Source organism: Saccoglossus kowalevskii, chromosome 9 (genome assembly GCF_978046115.1).
Source record: "Saccoglossus kowalevskii chromosome 9, keSacKowa6.1, whole genome shotgun sequence".
Taxonomy (NCBI): Eukaryota; Metazoa; Hemichordata; class Enteropneusta; family Harrimaniidae; genus Saccoglossus; species Saccoglossus kowalevskii.
This window is the reverse complement of record NC_140649.1, coordinates 20,268,749-20,292,187: the sequence shown is the minus strand read 5'-3', so window position 1 is coordinate 20,292,187 and position 23,439 is coordinate 20,268,749. Positions and strand designations below refer to the sequence as shown.

The 23,439-nt window shown below is 34.3% G+C and overlaps 1 protein-coding gene across 1 annotated transcript in view; it reads left to right on the top strand.

Moving 5' to 3' along the window:
* Positions 1–982: 982 nt before the first annotated feature.
* LOC102808825 (uncharacterized) overlaps positions 983–23,439 on the top strand; it is a 28,576-nt gene continuing 6,119 nt past the window's right edge. Inside the window, exons 1-19 of the mRNA XM_085503984.1 lie at positions 983–1,213; positions 2,031–2,240; positions 2,874–2,977; positions 3,322–3,459; positions 4,087–4,221; positions 5,309–5,429; positions 5,585–5,700; positions 5,994–6,180; positions 7,100–7,186; positions 7,682–7,833; positions 9,702–9,887; positions 10,564–10,813; positions 10,967–11,148; positions 11,893–11,979; positions 12,293–12,511; positions 13,510–13,628; positions 19,689–19,826; positions 20,054–20,138; positions 22,600–22,720. Of these exons, the coding sequence (XP_085360110.1) occupies positions 1,141–1,213; positions 2,031–2,240; positions 2,874–2,977; positions 3,322–3,459; positions 4,087–4,221; positions 5,309–5,429; positions 5,585–5,700; positions 5,994–6,180; positions 7,100–7,186; positions 7,682–7,833; positions 9,702–9,887; positions 10,564–10,813; positions 10,967–11,148; positions 11,893–11,979; positions 12,293–12,511; positions 13,510–13,628; positions 19,689–19,826; positions 20,054–20,138; positions 22,600–22,720 (2,710 nt within the window). The 5' untranslated portion in view covers positions 983–1,140. The remainder of the gene's footprint in view (positions 1,214–2,030; positions 2,241–2,873; positions 2,978–3,321; positions 3,460–4,086; positions 4,222–5,308; positions 5,430–5,584; positions 5,701–5,993; positions 6,181–7,099; positions 7,187–7,681; positions 7,834–9,701; positions 9,888–10,563; positions 10,814–10,966; positions 11,149–11,892; positions 11,980–12,292; positions 12,512–13,509; positions 13,629–19,688; positions 19,827–20,053; positions 20,139–22,599; positions 22,721–23,439) is intronic.

Genomic DNA, 23,439 nt, shown 5'->3' with positions numbered 1-23,439 from the left:
TCTTCTTGCTTAGATTTAAATCACAAAGAGGTAAAATGAAAAGCAAAAATTCAAAATATGCCTCATCAGAAACGATAACATTTGACATCTGAAACTATATACGTCATCATAGAATGATAGAATGACTATGACGTAATAAACTATTTTGCACTATTTTCACCAATTACGCCAACTTCAAGAAACAAGCGGAGAATTTGATGATGTCTAGCCAGGAATATTGTCTGTTGACAAATCTATATATATTTGTAACATTGTGAGTAATTAAAAGTTTAGGACGCTTCCTTGCATCACTCGCACGGTAATCAAAGTTTTTCAATTTCAAACAAAGAGCTAAGCTTGCCCAAGTTATCATTGTCAATTTCACACCCAACAAATTGCGGCGCTCTTACTGCAAAAAGTTATTTTAAAATCTCTGGGCTATTATGTTTCAATCCATTGTTACAGAAAGAAATGTGGTAATCTCAGTCTATTTTGGAACACATTACAAATATACAAAGGGTTGTCTTAAACAGAGGTTAATTCACAAAGAAAATTGGATGTTATATTTGTAACAACCACATTTTGTGTGGGGGAGGGGGGTCAAAAACACAAAATGTAGAGTCTGTCACGTAATATCCGAGTCAGGCATTAAACTAACGTACACGAGTTTAATTGGTGGTCGATGTAAATCGTTCGTGACACCAAGAAATTAATATTATAATGAAACAACGTGTGTTATGTATACATGTACTTTTTGAGTCCTGGAAATATCAATAAATCGAGACCAGTACTATTTTATTACTAGTATTTGTCATCGCTACTAGTCTCTAAATTTGTTTGTAGAAAAGTTGCGATGAATTTTAGAACTTGTACATACGTGAGTTGTGTTCAAATACTAAACGACCATGTATTTTGCTTACTGTGTGAATTCAAACTTGCTGAGTGCAGTGTAAGTGACCTCAAAACTAACAAATAGCGCCACCAACGCCAAGAATGCACATTGACGCGGAAGCAGCTGAGAGAGTTGTGAAATGCATACGAAAGTACGGTAATAGTTGTCTCATTTCATTGACACCGGTACACACGCTGAACCCGGACGTTTACCTGTAACTGTGAGAAACCACTCCTGAATGCCGACGATCAGAGTGAAGTCCTCTGGAAATGGGAACATTCAAGTACTTACCCACGATTTGTCTGTTGTTGTTACAAGGTTGGAACTTACCAGGAGTCAAAGGTATTGCACGGTGTTGTCTGACATTTATTTGGACCCCCCATTCTCTTGCTGCACACCGCTCATGATGGAGTTGAACGAAAGCTATGAAAACGTGTTACTTTGCACAGGGATGTCTTTTTACAACAGCTGAGGTCTTAGTACTACCGAACTAAGAACTGGTTTTCTATCAATATATAAGCTACCTGTTTGATGCACAGGCGCTTGTCACGTTTCTTAATCAGTTGTCTGTATGTGTGTGTAAGAACGAGATTACGTATATAATCTCGTTCTCATACATACACAGACAACTGCTTAAGAAACGTTACAAGCGCTTGTGGTTTGATATACAGTACTAAAAAAAAATGTGCGATGGTATCATTTGTTGTTACTGTGATAAGAAGACGCATCCAAAAACCCCTGATCGACATGTCAAATGTCAAATGACTTATAAACAGCCACCTGTTTACCTCTCATTTTAGCCAGGCACAAAATGTCATTTGACAGATAAATTTCTACAAACGTTTTTAATTTTGGTTGAAAATTGCTAGTAAACTTAAATTAAAATAATCAACCAAAAATCGATTGAAAGTATGTGGTTATAGATTCGGTATACTGCTATTTTTCATTTCGATAACGTTTTTAGACAGGCACTTCCTATTTTCTATATATAGCTATAACCCTGGTTATATGGGTGAAAAGTGGCATATATTGCTCAATCATATGATGTGTGGTCACAGCTTATAAGTATGCCCTTACGCCCTTTTTAAAATAATTTAAACTGAATGATGGAATTTCTGTTTCTATATTTCAATAAATATTAATTATTGCTCTTTTCCAGGAACTGAAAGTGAAGACACACAAACCATAGAAAGCTCAAGATCGCTGCATGTAGAAGTGATGCCATCATCGCTTGCTGATAGCGACAGAGGAAAGACTGAGGCAACTATGATAAGAAATGTTACCCTTCCTGCATACCAACAGATTGAATTGGAATATTATTTAAGACACGCATCACAGATACCAGTGTGTGTATTGTTTTATGACCAAGGTCAGTGTTGATGTCATAACTTTGTTGAGTGCCTTGCTGGATTTTTTTGGTGAGAATGTGCATGCTCTCTGAATCAATGATACAAATGTGCAATCCGAGTCACTGATTGCTATTAATGCTCCGTGATGACAATCCACAGCACTTTCTTCATAGTAAACAGATGTCCCCATAAACCAATTTTGACAGGAAACAGAAGCATGGTTTAGGAGCTAATATTTTTTAAATCACTTTTGACCAAAAAAGGACATTTTTGTGCATATTTCAAACTACAGTGACCATAACAAAAAAATACTAACAAAATTTTAAAATTCATACAATAAGCTTTCCGAAAATATATAGTTTTGTGGACAAGGGAGGTAATCTTGGTTTCCTAATTAACTAATTAAAATACCTGTCAGGTAAACTGCATCTCTGCCTTAATGAACTTGACAGGTTCTATTGTTATTCTACAAGTTCATATGAATTTAATTTAGCAAATTTAGCAAATCAACAAACATAGTGAAATTAAAAACCAACCAATAATTAATGCGTTTACAGTAAAAAAAAAAAAGCATTGAGTGACACACTTTATTATTAATATTCATGTTATTTTCTGAATCATTAAAATCTATCATACTTTCTCTCTCTCTTTAGATGCTTCAGTGCTACAAAATATTTTGATCTCTATTTTGTCATCTGATGGAGTCAAAACAAAGGATGGTATTGAAGTCAGAATAGGATCGTATCCTATCACCAAGGTAACAAAGTAACACCTTACCAATACCTTATACTGTGGTGTGTCTATGGTTTTAATAAGTCATTTTTTTTTTTTGATCTAGTGTACGATAAATGCAATTTTGTTTTTATGTGCCCTCATGTTGGAAATTTACTTTAAATTAAAGCAAATATGATATACAGGACAGACGCGTAGTGTTGATGGAGTTCTGTTCCAGAATACGACAATCAAGTTTTAATCGTTTATTCATTTGTTTATTGTCTTGTGTTTGCATTTTGCGTAAATAGTTACATTGTTGTAGTGTACCATACGCAGCATTTACTTATTATCTACTTATACAATGAGCCATGTTCCTTTCGTTTACAGAAGGTAAGAGGTATAGAGGTACCAAAAGTAACACCATCCCTGAGATGTTACCTAGCAACAACAACAACAACATCATCATTCTTTGAATATGATGGAGAGGTTGAATTGGAACAAATAAAAGCATGGTTCAGTAAAACAGTGAGTAACTGTATGTGATAGGCTCCTGTTATGGTGTTGAGAAATTTTACCGTAAACCACTTTAATTTTGTGAGGGAAAAATGTACATGAATCGTGAATATTATAGCATTGATAATTTTACTATTAAGAGTCCTAAAGATGAAGACAACATTCTTATGTATACAATATTAGTAAATGACGGAAGTATTGAAATAAGTAATATTCTAATAATTCAGTTTACAATTGTGCCTCTAATAAAGCAAATATGGTACATAAACTATGTGATATTTTGTGAGATGAACAACAGCTGTACTTTCGGTAGTAGTAATCATAAATATTGTAGTTACATGCATCAATGGAACAGTAGACATCATTGAAGGTTATTTCACGGAAATAAATCACAGAGATGCATCTTTTTTATTTCTTGGTAATAAGAAACGACATGAATTGATTGATCATAATTATGGCATCTCCATTCTTGAGTTGCTACACCAAAATACAATCAAGCATATATAGTTACTTAAGTTTTCAAGTATAATAGAACAATGTGTTCTAATAAATTCTAATCTACAAATATCATAAAAACTTTGATAGTAATTTAACTGATTGACCTGAAAAATTATGATATCAACTTAAAATCATTTGCAGATGCTAGAACGGAATAACATGATTATGGAAGCGTGTGATAGTAATATTGATGATAATATTATGAAATCACCAACCACGCTGATAGCGTTTCCTGGTAAAGATAAGTTTCAGTATATTGAAAGCATGCTGTTAGCGGTAAGTGCTGTGCAGTGTCCAATACATAACATTGTTCAATTTAATATATTAATTTATTTTTTGTCTAAGATTAAGATTATTATTGCTGGTCTACATTCCCTCTATTATTAAACATTTGTCATCGTAACACCATAAGTTACAGCGTGCCGTAATTTTGCGGTATTTTACGGGGTATTTTCATCAAACCATATAAGGAAATTCTAATTATGGAATGCTTATGCGCGTAAGCATTCTCTAATAATAGAAACAAACATGGCTGCTGCCAGGTTTTGACCGGTTGACCGAACTCCATACGAAGAACTTCGCTGAATCTGTTCTAAACTTTTTGGATTTCTTTATTCCCATGATGTATCCTTTTATAATAATAAGGTTATTATGAAGATACCTCAAAGTATGCACTCAGACAGTATGCCATCAGTCGATACTCCCGCTGTACTGTCTTGAATACTTTGAGGTATTTTCGAAATAATCTTATTATCTGCATTGTAAGATGCTTAAACTGTCATGATTAGAGTTTTATGTATTTATGGTCGTATACGTATACGTATACTGTGTAATTGCATTTTTTTTTATGCACATTTCTGTATTAGAAATACACTTCTAGTATTATTTGCTTCCTCTCCAATAGAAGTGCTTGTCAACCAACAGTTATGTTTACCGTATTACCGGTATATACTGGATCTTTGACTTTAAGGGGGAGGGCCGCCACCTGCGCACGCACGAGAATCGAGTCCCAAGCGACGATAACAACACACGTTAAAAACGCAAAGGCTCATGGGTAGACGCTTGTTTGTAAACAATGACACGCTATGGCCATTTGACGCATGCACAGGTGATGACTCCCCCGCTTTAAATACTACTTATTTTGACCACAGACACATCTCTGTCATTTACTTGAATACATGCACTACTAATTAATAAAGCAAATACGGTATGAACAGGTTATTAATTTATCAGATTTTGATTATTAAATTGTATATTGATTTTTAAAAAATGTGGAACAGCAGATATTACATTATGATAAGTTCTCGTCAGTGAGAATTACTTGCTCAGCATAGTTTACTCACTTTGCATTGTTTGTTCTCAGATCAAAGCAGTTTATGAAACCCAGATCCTTCTAGTTCAACCACAGTCCGCACATGAAGAGAAATTGGCAGCAAGATTTGGAGTAAATAAATACCCAACAATGTTAATAATAAACAGAAAAGGTACTGTACCAGCCTTTCAGTTCATGATCATCTGCGCAAGTTAAATATTTTTTTTTTTTTCATTTTTTAACTGGCAACATATGTTAAGTAATATTTTGTAACACATCCCTTGTATTGCTGTCCCACCCTATTTGCATAATGGTATGTTCTGATAGATTGGTTGAAAGGATCCGTGAAAGTAACCAAAAGAGTTGAATCCCTAGAGGTTAGGAGAGAGATCGTTGAACTTTATTTGACTGCCTTGAGCCTACCCATGGAGCGGTTGTCAATGGTGAGTTATTCAGCTTGTTACTCAGATAATAATATTATAATATTAATATTAATATTATGGGATGTTGGGCATATATATCAGAGTTAAGTCAGTAGCAATCTAATCTTAATGACATCTTGGGCAATGGTACATGTATGTGAAAATCACAAATAATTGTTACCATGGAAACCGATACTGTTTTGGTGTATTCGTTATTTTCTAGTCGGTAGCACCAATGTTGAGTACTCATTTAAATATTTGTTCTACGTTATCTGTTAAAATCACATTTTACCCACATTATTATCACTTTTCAGAGTAGCTTACAGTCAACAATAATGAAATACCCCCGGCATACGTCACTAAGTCTTGTCTGTTTCTACGCATCATGGGGAAAAGATGTTGCTGAGTATCTCAGGGTATTTGAGAGAACTTCTCAGACATTCACAGAGTTTGGTGCAGCGGTCAGTTATGGACTGCTTGATATAAAAGAGGTTCCGGAAGGTAGGTGCAGTCCTGAGGTTACATGGTAACCATGTTTGCTTTTAGACTATATGAACCACATTCCAACATAATTTGCATATGTGGATAACACTTTGTAGGGCAGTGATCGTCATACCATGTTATGTTAGTGACATATACAGGTACATACAAAATCATTTTTCAACTCATAATGTACTGCACGATGATCACCGGCATCAAACATATTTAAAGGGCAGTATCGATACGTGGGATATATGGGTCTCATATAAACAAAGATGGCGACTTTGACTGTTGCGCAGATTAACGAGTACAAAGTGAAAGGTTACCAAGCTTTAATTAAGTATTTTTTAGGTGATTGGAAGGTATCAAAGGAGTCACTGGCAGTATTCAGTGCAAGTTGAGCCCAGGTTAAAGCTCATACTTGTGATTTCCATTTGCATTATGGGAAAATCAATGTTTATCAATACAAATGTCAACCACCGCGCTTTAACTCAAAAAAAAAAAATATCTTTATGTCAAAATTTTGGTGAAACATTTTTCAAAAGTGACATCATTTCCTGTTGGCTGCTGGTTTTGATGAACCGGGTTGTGAATTGTGTCAGAAATTGACTTTGGCATTAACAAGTCGTTTATGTAAGTGCATTCACTTTCAAGGGTTAGTTTCAATTTTTCATGACCACGTATCAAGGTTTTTGTTGACCACGTTTCTTGGAATTTCACTGTTTCCTTAATAAACCCTTGAAAATCATAACTTTGCTCGATTGAATTCCACCCTTTTACATCTTTTTAAAATCTTTTTAAACACATACAGACATTGATTAATCACCCTAGTAACACTTGTTGTTTGCTTCAATGTAACCATAGCTATTATTACCAATGCTGTTTGTTTCTTTATTGATTTGATTCTATGCAAATTAATTGTTGTGTATTTTTATTTTAGTTGTACCCCAGTACGTGAATGCTACATTAGCGAAAACTGTTCCATTCATTATTGCATTTCAGTGGCGCAAGGATTCCTTGAGTGGTGGTGAGTTTGTTTGTTTGTTTGTTTGTTGATGTTTGAATTATGAAAGGCTGTTTTTTTCTATACTTTTAATCCCTTAAATGTTTTGGAATTTTAATTGTAAGCAACCTTGGCACTTTGAAATTCAATATCAACTATCATCATGTTTCTCAAAATACAGTGCACGGTCAAAATAATTTGGATTCACTGTCCAATGCCATATTTACTCTAATTGTAGTGCATGCACTTACATACCGGTAAATGACAGGGCTGTGACTATGGTCAAAATGAGTCATAGTTTAATGATCTAGCATACATTAAATGGAATTTGGGGGTTTATGTCTACTTTTGGAGATGGTAAATCCATGCCATCATTTTTTTTTTCAAAATCTCTGCAAAATTGATCAAGAATCATAAGCAATTATAAATTACAGAAAAATATATAAAAATGAGCAAATATGAACAAGCATTTGGGTTGGAGAAATTATTCGCTGATTAATGCGTGACTGTGTTTTTCAGAGACCAAGCTGATACAGAAGATATTGGGCCATGCACTCCCAACGCCAACTACGGTGTATGAATATCTGATGGAAAATGGACTCGCGTTGGAAGATGACAGCGGCAATTCAATTAGATACGCCTCATGGATGAGTCATCCGAATCATTTACCTGTGAGTTTCTCTCCTCTAATGTGAGAGGGCGTTAGTTTCATTGATGGCTCGCTAGGATTAAGCAGTATTCTCGGGGCAGAGCTACGTCACAAGACGTTCCACATTGCTAAGACGCGCACCACTGTACCATGTATTTCTATTGGCTCTGCGCGAGTTGGTGTGGAACGCCGGTTGAAAAGTCGATGAAAATAGCTAAATTCGAGAAAAACAGCACAAAACCGACTTAAGTAATTCTTGACAACCAAATTTGTATGCGTTACACACGCAGGGATAATCTTTTTACACTGTTCAAGGGAGTTTCAACAACCATCCCAAAGTACTGTCACACACTCAGTACGAGTTTACCCAAAGAATTTTTGGCCTTTGTTTTCACAGTGATGGTTGCTAGACAGTGAAAATGCCCGGATGTCCGCTCCCGAAAATTCTGGTTTATGTTGGTGTGTTTGTTGTTAAATAGATTGTTTATGTTCTGCAGCTTCTCTGCTCCTATTAGTCTAGAATGTGCAGTACAAGTTTACCCAAAGAATTGTTGGCCTTTGTTTTCACCGTGATGGTTGCCAGGCAGTGAAAATGCCCGGATGTCCGTTCCCGAGAATTTTGGTTCATGTTGGTGTGTTTGTTGTTAAATAGATTGTTTATGTTCTGCAGCTTCTCTGCTCCTATTAGTCTAGAATGTGCAGTACAAGTTTACCCAAAGAATTGTTGGCCTTTGTTTTCACCGTGATGGTTGCCAGGCAGTGAAAATGCCCGGATGTCCGTTCCCGAGAATTCTGGTTTATGTTGGTGTGTTTGTTGTTAAATAGATTGTTTATGTTCTGCAGCTTCTGTGCTCCTATTAGTCTAGAATGTGCAGTACGAGTTTACCCAAAAAATTGTTGGCCTTTGTTTTCACCGTGATGGTTGCCAGACAGTGAAAATGCCTGGATGTCCGCTCCTGAAAATTCTGGTTTATGTTGGTGTGTTTGTTGTTAAATAGATTGTTTATGTTCTGCAGCTTCTGTGCTCCTATTAGTCTAGAATGTGCAGTACGAGTTTACCCAAAGAATTGTTGGCTTTTGTTTTCACCGTGATGGTTGCCAGGCGGTGAAAATGCCCGGATGTCCGCTCCCGAAAATTCTGGTTTATGTTGTTGTGTTTGTTGTTAAATAGATTGTTTATGTTCTGCAGCTTCTCTGCTCCTATTAGTCTAGAATGTGCAGTACAAGTTTACCCAAAGAATTGTTGGCCTTTGCTTTCACCGTGATGGTTGCCAGGCGGTGAAAATGCCCGGATGTCCGCTCCCGAGAATTCTGGTTTATGTTGGTGTGTTTGTTGGTAAATAGATTGTTTATGTTCTGCAGCTTCTCTGCTCCTATTAGTCTAGAATGTGGTGTTTTATTCATTGTATCTCACTCAGCTAATATCTAGACACTAGGCTAGAAATATAGCATCACAATTAGCTATTACCAATGATTTGATTGGTTGATGCTGTCAGCACCTTCATTGCCAATCATCTGAAGGTTACATGATTATAAGAAATTCCCAGCATGCAAAATTTAAACTAATGTACATAGAGTTTTTTATTTCCTGAGATGACTTATTACAAAATAAAATAAAGGGTTTTGAATTATGAACCTCAATTGTATCGATTCAAAATGGCCGCCAGACTAGGACATTGCATTATGGGAGAAACAAGTTTGTTGGCTTCCTAGTTTTATTTGCATTTATTGGTTGGAAACTTAAGGTCATCAGCAATCTCCAGGATTGACGTAATAGGGGAGGGGGTATGTTGATATCATACTCTGTGTTGCTCTGGGGTAAAGACAGAAATGGTTATCACAAAACATGCACATAAATACGTGTATATTGTTTCACTTCACATTTGACAGGTATCATATGGCTTCACCAGTTCATCGCCGATATGTACAGCATATGATAACACAACTCACCTGTCGAAACAACAGGAAGATTTCTATTATCCAACGCAGTGGAGATGGGATTCCAGTAAAATGGTGAAATCGGGGAATGCCAGCAGGGGAAATAAAACGACTGAAAATAAAAACTCACAAACACAGGTGAATGAAACAGACAAGGATGAGGGTATACAATTTTGATATCATTTCTTATGAGTTTCACACACATTTGTTCAATGCATTTCTGTTGTGTAGGTTTGATTGTGTAAATCATAATGGGCAGGGTTTTTGACATCTGCAAAAAGACAGAAAAACATTCAATACAAACTCTATGAATAAACAAAATTATTACTAAAACAGCCTGAGATGAACAAAAACCATTTGTTTCACAGGTTCACTCATTTGAAATTTACATTTGGATTTTCATTGTGTATCATTCCAGTGGCATGCCCTTATCTTATATATCCTTGGTAGGGATGATTTTTTCCCTTGAAGCCACAATAGCTATAGCTACCAATATTTTTTCTTTGAATTTTTATTTTAATAAATTGCCCGTCAATTTTGTCAAAAACAATATCTCGGTAAGATTTAATCATCTTTATTTTGTTATATTTAAACAAACAAATATTCAAGATTATCAATTTCCGCAGAAAGAAACATGATTGATTAAATAATAAATTTGGCAAATATAAAACGCAATTCGTCACAGTAAATTTATTATTTCAGAAGGGTAACATCTCAACAAAATCTCAGTATATTGATAAATAAAGTACATGAATAACGCCCTCTGTAGTTTAGAATAATTCACTACCCACTCTTGTTTTTTTTTCTGTCACAGACTCCTAAAGTGTTTCCAGAGCTGGAAAAAATAGGAAATATTCCAGTATTGACTGACACTACTTGGGTGCCAGTCATTGAATCTACAGATATATCAGCATTATCGCAGCCATTTAGTAGCAGCAAACCAACACTAAAATTGACCGACCGTGCTATGGTCGCCATGGTGATATATATACAGGCAGATTGCGGGAGTTGCTCTAAGAATATGGAGGTTTTTCAACAAATTGCCAAATCAGTTCAATTCATTGGTGAGTTGTTGGGTTTTTTTTATATTGGTAAACTACGTTGTATCCGGTAATATCTATGTGACATCTTTATAGATTTTTCTGTAATGGTGTAAGAATGACTGCTTTTTTTAATGAATGTAAAATGAAAGCTATAATATTTCTTTATAATTTCAGATGGCTGCTCTGTGTACTTGGTGAACTGTACGGCAAGTCCGATTACATGTCAAGAGCAAAAGATTGTGGGATTCCCCACGTTGATCGGCTACCGCAAACTGAACTGGTTAGACAATGAGAAATGCATCTCCCTTAGTATGACTGATCATTATATCAGACTTGATTACCACGGTGCGATTACTGTAAGTTATTTTTTTTTATATTTCATGTCTTTATATTCTCACAAATGTGATACATGGTTAAGTTTTGAGAAAATGATGGTAGCATTTTAGTGAATAGTGGCCACTTTGTCAGTATTATAATACTTTTACCATAGGTTTGTATGGCAGCGATATTATGTCATATCTTGTAGGCTGGTGACATATGCTAAACAAATGATATATTTTGAATGATGGGGTGCTTTTTATTATTCTCAATTATTTTAAAAATCTGAGCTTTAAAAAACATTGTGCTCTACGGAATTGTCCTAAAAATAGCAATTTTTGACAAAATATAAGGACAAATTTCCCAAAATACGTCACTATAACACTCAAAACATTCATGGTTCTATGAGACACTAGCTTCATGATATTACATAATAAACCAATGAGCATTGTCATGCGATTTATGACCAACTTTCTCAAAAAATAGAGTAGACTTCTACCTTAAGAATGGAGACATCTTTATGCAACAGCTTTATTAGGATCGTGTGGCCGTCATTAAATATCAGCTTTCCTTTTTTAACTTCTGATATATGTGTAGATTTCACTCACTTCCTGTGAGAGGCATACAATAACAATACTATAAGTCAAATATTGAAAATTTGAGCAATAAGATTATTATTACAATTAGGGTCTGGCAAATAATCCATATCCATGTTCCAGAAGCATAAGTAGTGTGGTGTTTTAACAAGATGGTGAAAACAATCTTGTATTTGTCCATTTCAGGTCAAATTGGTCCTGGAATGGTTTTCGCAGGTCACCTTATCAACAATGACCAAAGTGAGCAGAAAAGAATTACAGAAACAAACTATGGTAAGATGCACCACATTTACATTCAATGCATCTCAGACTTCAAGTATTGGAATGCTTTTCCGTATTAGGAGAAAATCTTTAACAGAAATTCACATAAAACCAAAAAAATGCATTTATTGAATTTTAAATCTTAATTAAAACTCAATAAAAATAAATAAATTTATGTCACGAATTAGATATTCCATTTATCCACTAAATTGAATGATTAATTTAGTATACTGTTATTTTTTTTGAAATTTACATAAACCTAAAAATTATATTTACTTTATGCTGACTCATCAAAATAGTAATATACATGTGCTGTTCATTTCAGACAGAGAACGTTCGTGTTGTTGGTACAATGTATCCATTATCCATAGCCGGTAAGTACCTGCCTCACATTGCTGGAGTGGGCAGGTGGTTCCCACTGCAGTGCTTCATGTTGATTTGCGAGAGACTCTACGGCAAGGCAGTCTGTTATGCGGAGAAGACGCCTGACATCGCCGAGACGTACTTCACAGATGACAATGACGAAGATATGGTGGTTTCACAGGTGAGGGATTCTGTTATTCTGTGACACAGAGGACGTATAATCATGAAATTTGTGTTCTTTTGAATCAATTACAGTTGTTTGTCCCAAATCAGATTTGACTTGATAATTTGTTGTTAAGAAAATTTCTTTCTGTTGGTTAAGCAAGACAGCCATGATTTTTTAAATTGCATTCCCATTTTGTATTATATGCAGAACTTATTATTGTGATCACAGTGACAAAATTTTAAACTCAGTTGGCATCAAATCACAAAATAACATACCACTGAAGCTATATCCTGTACTAAAGCTACTCTATTTTGCTGTGTAAATTTGTTTCAGGATTATGTTTGGTGTTACCAGTAGTAATTTGGTATAAAATTAAGAATTCAGTGAATGTACAAATATTTGTTCTATAAAAAAAAAATTATACCAATGTTTTAAGAGGTAATTGCATCACACATTGCTTGTTGAAAACCACACAAATAGTCAAAATGAATTGGGAAAAAAACTATGTTAGCAGGCAATGTGATAAAGGAATCAAAGTCGGTCAAATCTTGGCCAGATTGAAACTTGCATTTATGCTTTCTACTGAGGAGTGCTTTTGAATGTGGAAAAATCACTGTTTATCAACACGGATCTCACCCATGCATGGTACAGCGAATACTCACAAGTAGCTCTAGGCATATAGCATTTCTATTCCAGTGTGATCTTGGCTAATTGTATTTATCCTTCCATTTTACTTCAAAATCATGAACTTTTAAAAAGCAATGCAGAAATTACTGTAAAATCTGTATTAGAAACTGCGGCTTCTATCAAAATGGTGCAATGCAACAGAGGGGATGCGGCTTCTATCTTAGAGCATGAGAAATGATGAATTTTTGCTTCTCAATTATTCAAAAAGAATGGGTGCGACTTCTATTAGGGATGCGGCTTCTAATACAGATTTTACGGTATATAAATTTCAAAGTATATTTAGTGGAAAACTTGATTATGTTTTTTCTCATTTTCTTTGCCACTAGGTGAGGATGATTCGGCGTGATCATGTTGAAGTGACGTTGTTCAATCTAGGCATGCCTTTGATGACGACGTTGGAAGATGAAACCAACAACAAGATACACGAATTCCACACACAACACAGGTCAGTCTATTACATAGAAGACAGTGTCAAAATTACAATGGGATTAATGTGTGAAAAACATTTTAAAAGACATTCAACCGTATAACCTCTCCACTGTCACAGCAAAATATAATGAAAATCAAGAATGTTATTAAACAACAGTATTTCTCCTACTGGAGAGAAAATGTGACAAATGAAAAAACAAAACTTAGAACATACACTAAATTTAAAATGTGTTAAATACAAATCAAAGAATTTCTGTAACTAGATTCAGAACAAGTAATCACAATTTACCCATTGAAAAAGGAACGCACACCCATCCAAAAACACCATTAGAAAATAGGATCTGTAGACTTTGTTCATTGCATGGCATAGAAGATGAAATGCACTTCCTTTTGGTATGTCCAAAATACCAAACACACCGAAAAGAAACTGTCTCCATCACTACTCTGCAGAAATTCATTTATTTAATTAAAGTAGTGACAGAAAATAAAATTGAGCTATTAGGGTGATTTTATTCACGATTCTTTCATTTTAAGAAATGAGAATTCTCTTGATTTGTAATACTAACTTTCTCTCTTTTACTATTATATTCATTTTATATACATATTGTTATTAATCGATAGAAAATATTATTTCTAAAAATGCAATAAATATATTACCGATGTGTAGGGGAAGAAAACTATGATCATGATGATACACCTTAAACTGTTTAATTTTTGCTGCTAGAAATTTTCAAAATATCAGGTTTTTATGGCAATGTGTGAAAACAAAATTTTGTGAATTTTAATACCTCTGAGGATTTTTCACTGCTACAAAATCTCCCAATTGTCCCTGACTTGCAAAGATTTGTTGCTCTTGAACTTAAAGTGGTTAACAGTACACTGTGATGACATTGAATAGTTTTGGTCAGTTAAAAATCAGCTGATTTTAGACAAAAAAAGCAGAACCAGCAGAGTGGTAGAGTGCTCATTAGAGAACTTATGGTGTACCTTCATTATTGCTTGTATGACATCATTGGATTCAAGGTCAATGGCAGAATTGGAGCCATAACAGTTGTGGCTCATCTGAGATATTGAAAAAATATTGTCTGTCTGGTTACTGGTTTACATACAAGCTTAATTTAGCAGGAACCAAGCTATCAAGAATAAAAAACAAAAATATTTGTGATGAAATTCTTTGACAGACAGAGTGTTTTTTCTAACTCATAAAATGGTTAAATTTAAAAAAACATTAAATGGTTTGAAGATCAGAAACTAGCCAATCATTTACATTAGTGACTTTGTCTAAAAATTAGGCACAATCTGACAATAATTGTCACATCCGTGAATAGAATGAATCACAGGATTATTTTACAAAATATTTTCTTTATGTTTCAAAATGGAAAGAGGATTAATCAAAGTTGGTTTTTACATCCCACTACTTTGATATGAGAACCTTGTCAGTGAAGTGCGCCCTCGTCTCTGAAGGTTTGAAATTTTTCTTTTGAACAACTGGCTTTTTTTTTTTGGTCTGGTCTGATGTTGAAAGTGATAATTTTGACTATTATTTGATATCCTCGGGGGCGGAGCTACATCACAGGACGTTCCACGTTGCTAAGACGCGCACCACTGTACCATGCATTTCTATGGGCTCTGTGCGCGCTGCTGTGGAACGCCGGTCGAGCCGATGAAAATTCGAGAAAACAACACAAACTCAACTTTGAAGTAATCCTGAACAATCAAATTTATATATGTTACACACGTAGGAATAATCTTGTTACACTGTTCAGGGGAGTCTCAATAACATCCCAAAGTACTGTTTTCTACGATTTTTTGGCCTTTGTTTTCACCGCGATGGTTGTCAGGCAGTGAAAATGCCCAGATGTCCGCCCCCGAGGATTGTTTGAATAGGGAAGTCTATTACAGAGCCTTATTGCCTTTTTCGAAACAGTGCCCTCTAGAGAAAAAAATTAACAAGTTGCTCTACTGTAAATGCATTAGAAATATTTTCTGGGTTTAAATTTCGCTATTTTCGCTTATAAGTAAAATCTGTTAAATTAAATCTATGTGATAATGTTCAAATAACAATAAAACTCATGGTCAAAAAAATCAAAATAGTGAAAATAAACGGTACATATAATATTTTATTTTCTCAACAAATTTATTTAGGTCAACAAAATTACAAAAAGAAGTGATTTTATTTTCATCACATTTATGTTCATGAATTTTTTTAAACAAGGTAACAGGGGTTCAGCGCCCTCATACCATGGCCATGCGCTCCCTTACCCCGGGGAGCAGATTGTTTGGCAACCATAAAATTCTTAGGCTGATTGACATTGACATCACATGTGGCCACAGTCTACAACTATGACCTGTCTGATAGTAATTTTGGCCTCAAGGAAGCTTAACTTAGAATTATCAAAAACTCCACACCCTGGTAGGGAGAACCCTACCCCCCCCCCTCCCACTTGGTGGCTCTGCTGAATTGCAGTGCTCCCTCTTGCAATTTTTTTCTAGATAAACCCCTGATGTTCAATCTATAGTTTATTTTCAACATCAATGTAACTATGTATGCAAACAAAGAGCCTCCCCCCACCTCCAGAAGGCACATTTGAACAGAAAAACATATCCGGGATCAAGTTACAGACAACCAACTAATTGTGATAAACATTTAATGCACACACAGTCTTCTTAAAATTGTCAAATAATACAAAACAAGGTGTGATATATATATAATACTCCCTGAAATCTGCCAGTATTTTCTTTATTTTAAATATCAATATATGACAAGATTTTATAATTTTCTCTCGTAATTTACTTTCATTCGTAGAACAATTTCATCTTGGTTTTAATTGTAAATCTTATATAAGTTTTTTTCTAAACACCAAGACAGATGGCACATACTCACTTTTAAATTACTTACAGGCATATTTCTGAAATACATTTTCACTGGGAGACATTTTCACTTTTTGAGAAGTAGTTGACTGGACCGCTAAGTGTTATTTATTTGCCAATGTATCTTTTGTTTCCTGTTTCATGTAGATAGGCTTTACGTCTCTTGCTTACATTACCCACAATTCAGTACTAAGAATTTACTGCACGAATTTGAATAGCTTTGTACCTCATAAAACCCCATTATTTTTCTTAAGTTTTTGGTCCATTTTTTGCACATTTTTATGCTATTTTCTAAAGTTTATTTTTTTATTTTTAGACCAAATAGTCAAAAATAATCATTGGCTCCAGATATTGATCAAAGTTATTGAAAAAATCTGGAAACAATTTCGTAGATTTGATTTTTGAAAGTGACAACAGTCCGCTTTGGCAATTAACAATTAAATCTTGCTCATCTTCAATTTGGTGAAAAAAAATATTTTTTTCTTTTTGAGTAATGATTGTTAAATGTCAATATTATTTCAGATATTTTTAATTAATTGAACGCTCTTTTACTCCATAATATTTTGATAAGTATTGTGATTTGTATACAGATTAAAAAAAATCAAAATACAGAACTGGTTTAAAATATGAAACTTTCCCACTAGCATATTAAAAAATCATTTTAAAAAATTATTCTGCTTTATAGAAGGGCAACTCACTGTGGATTATTTTCATTTCTCACCTAACCATTTCACTAGTTTCACTAAGTTTTGTTGTATTTGTTTTTGGTAAAAATTGCAAAAATTATTTCATTGTTGTTTTTTTTAGTCCCTGTTCGGACGAAGACCGAAAACGGGGACTTATAATTCGGTCTCCGTGCGTCCGTGCGTCCATGCGTCCGTCCGGAGTCATATCTCAGAATCCCTTGGACCGATTCCGTTCATTCTTTGCATGTGCCTAGTACTTTATGTGGGACATGTGCACATGCAGTGGTTTAGCGATTCGATTCAAAATGGCCGACTAGACGCCATCTTGTTTTTTGAAAATGTTGTATTTTGGACATGCTTTGTCAGTTGTCATTCAAACTTGGTACATTGATTATACATGTTAGGATACATGTCCATGACGATTTATTTCGCAATTGGATCAAAGATAGTCAACTGGCAGGTATCTTGTTGTTTTTATGCGGTATCTTGGACGTGCTCTGTCAGTTTTCATTAAATTTGGCACATACATGTACTTTATACATGTTAGGATACATGTCCATGACGATTTATTTTGCAATTGGATCAAAGATGGTCAACTGACAGGCATCTTGTTTTTGTTTTTTTATGCGGTATCTTGGACGTGCTCTGTCAGTTTTCGTTAAATTTAGCACATACGTACATGCAATTTATACATGTTAGGATGCATGTCCATGACAGTTTGTTTCAAAATCTGGTCAAGGATGACCGATTGACAGCAATCTGACTTTTTGGCCTTACTACTATATTTCCACAATTTATGTACCATTTTCATTCGTATTTGGCACATACATCATACATATCAGTGTGTTTCATAATCAGATCAAAGATGGCCGAATAACGGCCGTTTTTATTTTTGGCCACATTACTACTACACGGAACATGTGTTTTGATGTAAATAAACAATCTGTTGTATACGCCACTTGGAACTCAAGTTTCAAGGACACGCTAGCGACAACCCCTCTGCTTTAATATGACGAGCACAAAGAGAACTTTCAAAAATTTAACGGGGACTGTGTCATTTTCAATGACTTGTTTGTCTGTCATTTATTAATAAAAGCGAATTTTACTGATTTAAAACAATTTTAAACAAATCACTGTAAAAAACAAATCAAGCGATTAATACAGTGTCTGTAAAAAGCCAAAATTAATGGAAAAAATGGCCTCAGTAGGTGAAGAAACTAAGTGAAAAAACACACATTTGTTGTTAAAAGTTAAATGTATTTGGAGACTTAAACGATAAAAGAACACTTTACGAATTAACTCGTAAGGGCATATTCCCTCATAGTTCTGTTTGTGCAGTTCTTGCAAAATACACCAAATTGATATTTTTTTTTAACAAGGAAATACATCACAGATAGACTAAGTAATTACAATAATTGATAATTACATGAAAAGATTTATTACAACATCATTTTTATGCAGTCATTTTATTTGGAAGCACAACAGGTGGTGATTTGCCATGACAGGTGGGGGAGATATACAAGATCTAATGTGTTTAAGTTTTTTGTTTCACAGTATTCATAGCCTGCAGCTAGCTTTACTTGAATGACCTTAGAAATCGTAGAATTAAACTAATTGTATCCAGATGAAATTTCTATGAAATCTGCCATTTTGTGCCATTTACTGTGCTTATTGATAAAATCAGAAATAATGACACTGGTGTGGTAAATTCCAGGTTCGTATTAACCTTACTTCTCTAAAGTTTACTAAGCGCCAAATCTCTGTCATTTCCTTCTTGTTTTCAAAAAATGTTTAAAAAAAAAAAAAAAAATTATACGGTAATAATGCGATAGTTCAGGAATGACATCACCAAGCATTATGATTAATTATTCATGGATACTTTTGATACAGACAAACAAATAAGTAAACAAAAATGCGGATAGCAACAGATTTGTAACTTTTGTGCCATTGAAATATTTTTAGTGTAAACAAGTGTGTTTGTCTATAACCAATCTGATTAAATTTTTTTTTTTTTTTTTTATTTCAAAAATGTGTATTTAATTTTTTTTTTTGGTGTTTTTAAAGTTTTGGTAAATGCGAAAGCCCACCGAAACTTTGGAAAAAAAAACTACAAGCAAATAAATAAGTAATTTATATTAAAAAAAAACAAAATAAAATAAAATGAAATACTATTTATTATACAACTGTCACTGTAACGCCATAAGTTACAGAGTGCCAAAATTTTGCGGTATTTTACAGGGTATTTTAATTCTATCATATAAGGTAATGCGAATTCCAAATATGGAATGTATACTCGGACAGTACGCCATCGTATCGACCTCCACTGCGCGGCGATCGATACTCCCGCTGTATTGTCTTCATGCATACAAATGTACTTTGAGGTAAATACATATTTAAAAATAAATAAAATAAAGAAGCCAAAACTAAGATTTTGTTTTATTGCATTGGTACTCAACTGATTCGGCACAGTACTGCAAGATTTACTACATGTATTATGAAAGTCATGTTTTTGTTTGCAGATATGACATAAGACCTGGTCAACGTTGTGAGGATGACCATGCTGCTTGTACCGATATGTTGGTGGATTTTATTGAAGACCACAGAAGACTGCCCGTGACACAAATCACAGAAACCTCTTTTCATACAAGCTCTAACTGGTCAGTGAAATTTGTTTTTCTATATTTTCTCAGATATTTTTAAATATGCGTAGCTATAATTTCATTATTTTTGTCATTTTCAACTGAATGTGGTGAAGTGGTAAACCAGTTTTACAATATGCTTTATTAGTTGTCAAAAATTATGAATATCATCCGTCAGTGACGAAATGCATTACATGTACCTTACCACACAGCAACTTTGTAATACTTTGTTGTTATTTTAACAGGAAAAGTGGAAGTGCACAGGAGTTACCAATACTGATAGCACTGGCACATGGTGATAACATCACCGAGAAGTCTCCATTTTTACAGGTAAAATATTATTTATAGAGTTGTGTTGTCATTCTATGTTTCATTTAAAATTTAAGTAAATTAGGCCATGTACCAAATTCATTAAATATAACATGCATGTTATTTTTTTATATCTGGACAAGCTATAATCTAGTGAGTATTAAAGGGTGGTAGTTGTCGCGCTACGCATGCCCGAGATATACGAGTCTCAAAGATGGCGACCTTGACTGTTGCGCAGATCAACGAGTACAAACTGAGACCTTACCAAGCTCTAATTAGGTATTCATTTAGATGATTGGAGGTATCAGAGGAGTCACCGGGGGAATTAGTGCAAGTCACGCTGAGGTCAAACCTCATACTTTGGATTTCCATTAGAAGAGCGCACTGGATTATGGGGAAATCAATGCTCATCAACACAAATGACGGATATGTGCAGTGCGACGACCACCGCCCTTTAAACTCAACTCGCTTAGTATTAAAGTGTATGTAATGTAATGTTCAATGTTTTCTTGAACACAGTAACAATATGAAGAGCCATTTTGTAAATTTGAAACTGGCTGTACATGAAATTGATCACAGATCAGAAACTGATCATGGTTCAATCTCATGCGGGGATTACTTCACATTTTGAGTTTGTGGTAGTGCAATTTGGTAAACTTGAATGACATGTACGATTCTGAAAACTCAATCACCAAAAGAAATCTACAGGAATGCCCGGTAATTATCAGTTTTGGCGGTAACTTTTGACATAGTTAACATGCAAATACTTTGCGTGATAACATTTTTTGGAGGTATTAATCAATCAACAAACATGTTTAGCTGGCCAAAGTTCAGTATCATGGGTTTATTTTGACTAACAATCACCCTTTATTATTTTATTGGTATAATTGTACTTTAAACGTCCAAACAATTATTCATTCGTGACCCAATTTGAGTTTTGTAAACCGTTAAAATTGTCAACACTAGAAATATTTCCTAATTTGAGAGGTAAGGTCACAAATGTAGCTGTCTTTACAATTTGAATACCATAACTTTTCCAACCAAAATTCTGTGGCAAAATTTTGCCAATTTTTTGATAGTTTTCTATAATTTCTTATTTTTAATTAAATGGACTCAGCTTCCCATTGTCTGCAGGTCTTGATCAAATTTTTTTTTAAATTTTCCCAATTTTTTATAAGTTTGTATTGTGAATGGTTGACAAGAGTTGACTTTATTGTAGAAAGGTTAACGACCGCAGTGAAATCTTCATTGCTGCAGTGTTTCATAATTTTTCATGACTCTCAAAATTTGTGATAATTCATCGCTTGCTAAAATTGGTTTATAGTATAAACAATATGAGTTTTTGCACTAGGTCATTCCTTTATGTGTGTCTGATGGAGATACCAATGTACTCATTTGAAGCCCTTCTTATCTCAGATTAGATTATGGTGACCTCACCTGCGATGAAACCGCAATTGTGTACACCATTTAACCTTTGTACATACATAAACAGAGCCGGTTGAACTACATAATGTCCAACACAGAACTTCAATATCAGCAATACAATTTCGTTGTAAAATTTCGCAACTAAACAACTAGAAATTCTGAATGTTAGTGATAAATTACAGTATCACAAGCGATATCAACACAAGAATTAAGAAATTACATTTTTTTTGTTATTGTTAGCGTCAACAGATGTACTTTTAATCAGGATCATACCAGCTTGCAAAAACGGTATAGTCAATCCAGGCTCCCAAGTTCTAAGTTTTTTTGGTTGCTTTGCTGCTATTTGCACACAAAAAAGGGGGGAGCAGAGGAAGGCATCATTATTGATCGAGACATTTCCATTCAGCTGGACATTTAGCTGTACAATCAGTTTTTCTCTGACTATGTTAAATCTGTTTTGTAGGCATCTAGGTTACTTTCAAAGTTTGTAAAAATTTGTAAAATATGAAAACTGTGTTTTTCCTTTATATGCACACATATTGGTCTCCTCCGTACAACATTTCTTGAAAATAACATACAAGTATGTGTTTTCCCTGTGTGAGAACCTGGGGCAAGCACACAGTTGCTCAGTAACAACCAGGGACTTTCTGTGGAACCAAAAAATTTGTATATTTTGAAGTGAAAATATTCACATGGGTGGTTGTCGTGTTCGATATGCGTCACATACGATGTATACCACCTGTGTCAAATACATTGATTACATGTGATAGTTGTCTTGTTCGATATGGGTCACAAACGATGTATACCACCTGTGTCAAATACATTGATTACGTAATGTTCATTGTCTGACTTTTAACTTATGAAATTAGTAATTGCTTCTTAATGCTGCTAATGTTTTTTCACCATACTCTGTTTTGCATCCATCATTTAATTGGTCTTAAAATTGATTCATTCACTTTACTATTTATGAAACGGTTCCAAAATAATGTCTGAAATTTTATATTTTCTGGTTGTCAAAGATACCGGTAATTGAAATGTTTTATTTCTCATTTCTCAGGACTTGACGCATGTTGCTTATAAGTATTATAACTTCCTTATAACGACAACGTTGGATGTTGATGAGTTTCCAGGCTGGTCTGCTCAGTTTATTCCTGCTGACTATAGAAGAAACATTATTGGTAAGTTGAGGAGTTTGTATATGTCTTATATATGTTGCATAATTTGTTTGTTGTCTTTCACTTAAAACTGTACCAGGTAAAAAAAATAAAACATGATCTTGAGGTGCTATGATTTTTTCTGAATTCAAAATCCTGCCTGTAATTCAACATATCTACGGTAGTATGAACCTTTTGCTTGTGTGAGATCTCCCGTTTAGCGCCATATTCATTTTGTCTATTTTTCTGTAAGTCCTTTATTAATTTTGAACCAAATGTACATAATTGCACATTGGTTACTGATCTTGACCAGAATTTGTTAAAAATAACAGAAAATTGATGTAGCATTATTTTGTGAAGGGTAACAGAAGTTGACCTTGACGACTAGGACTAGAAAATATAATAATTTTTATAGCAACTGCAGATTTTTAAACTGGAAAGTATTTTTTTTGACTTTTGTTTTTTTGCATAATTTTCAGTTTGCCATGAAATTAAACAACATAACTAAAATCTGTATACTAGTAGTTGGAATATGTACATCAATGTGTACACTAGGTCAGAAAAAAAATGGCCACTGTTTGGTTGTCATTAGCAACCAAATCTGAAAACTGATTGAGAAAACTATGAAAATAAATACACAAAACCTAATATGATACACTATAATAGTGTCTACATTTTCACTATAATAATAGTTTTCAACCACCAAAAATTATTCAAACTTATTTTGTGAAAGATGACAGATA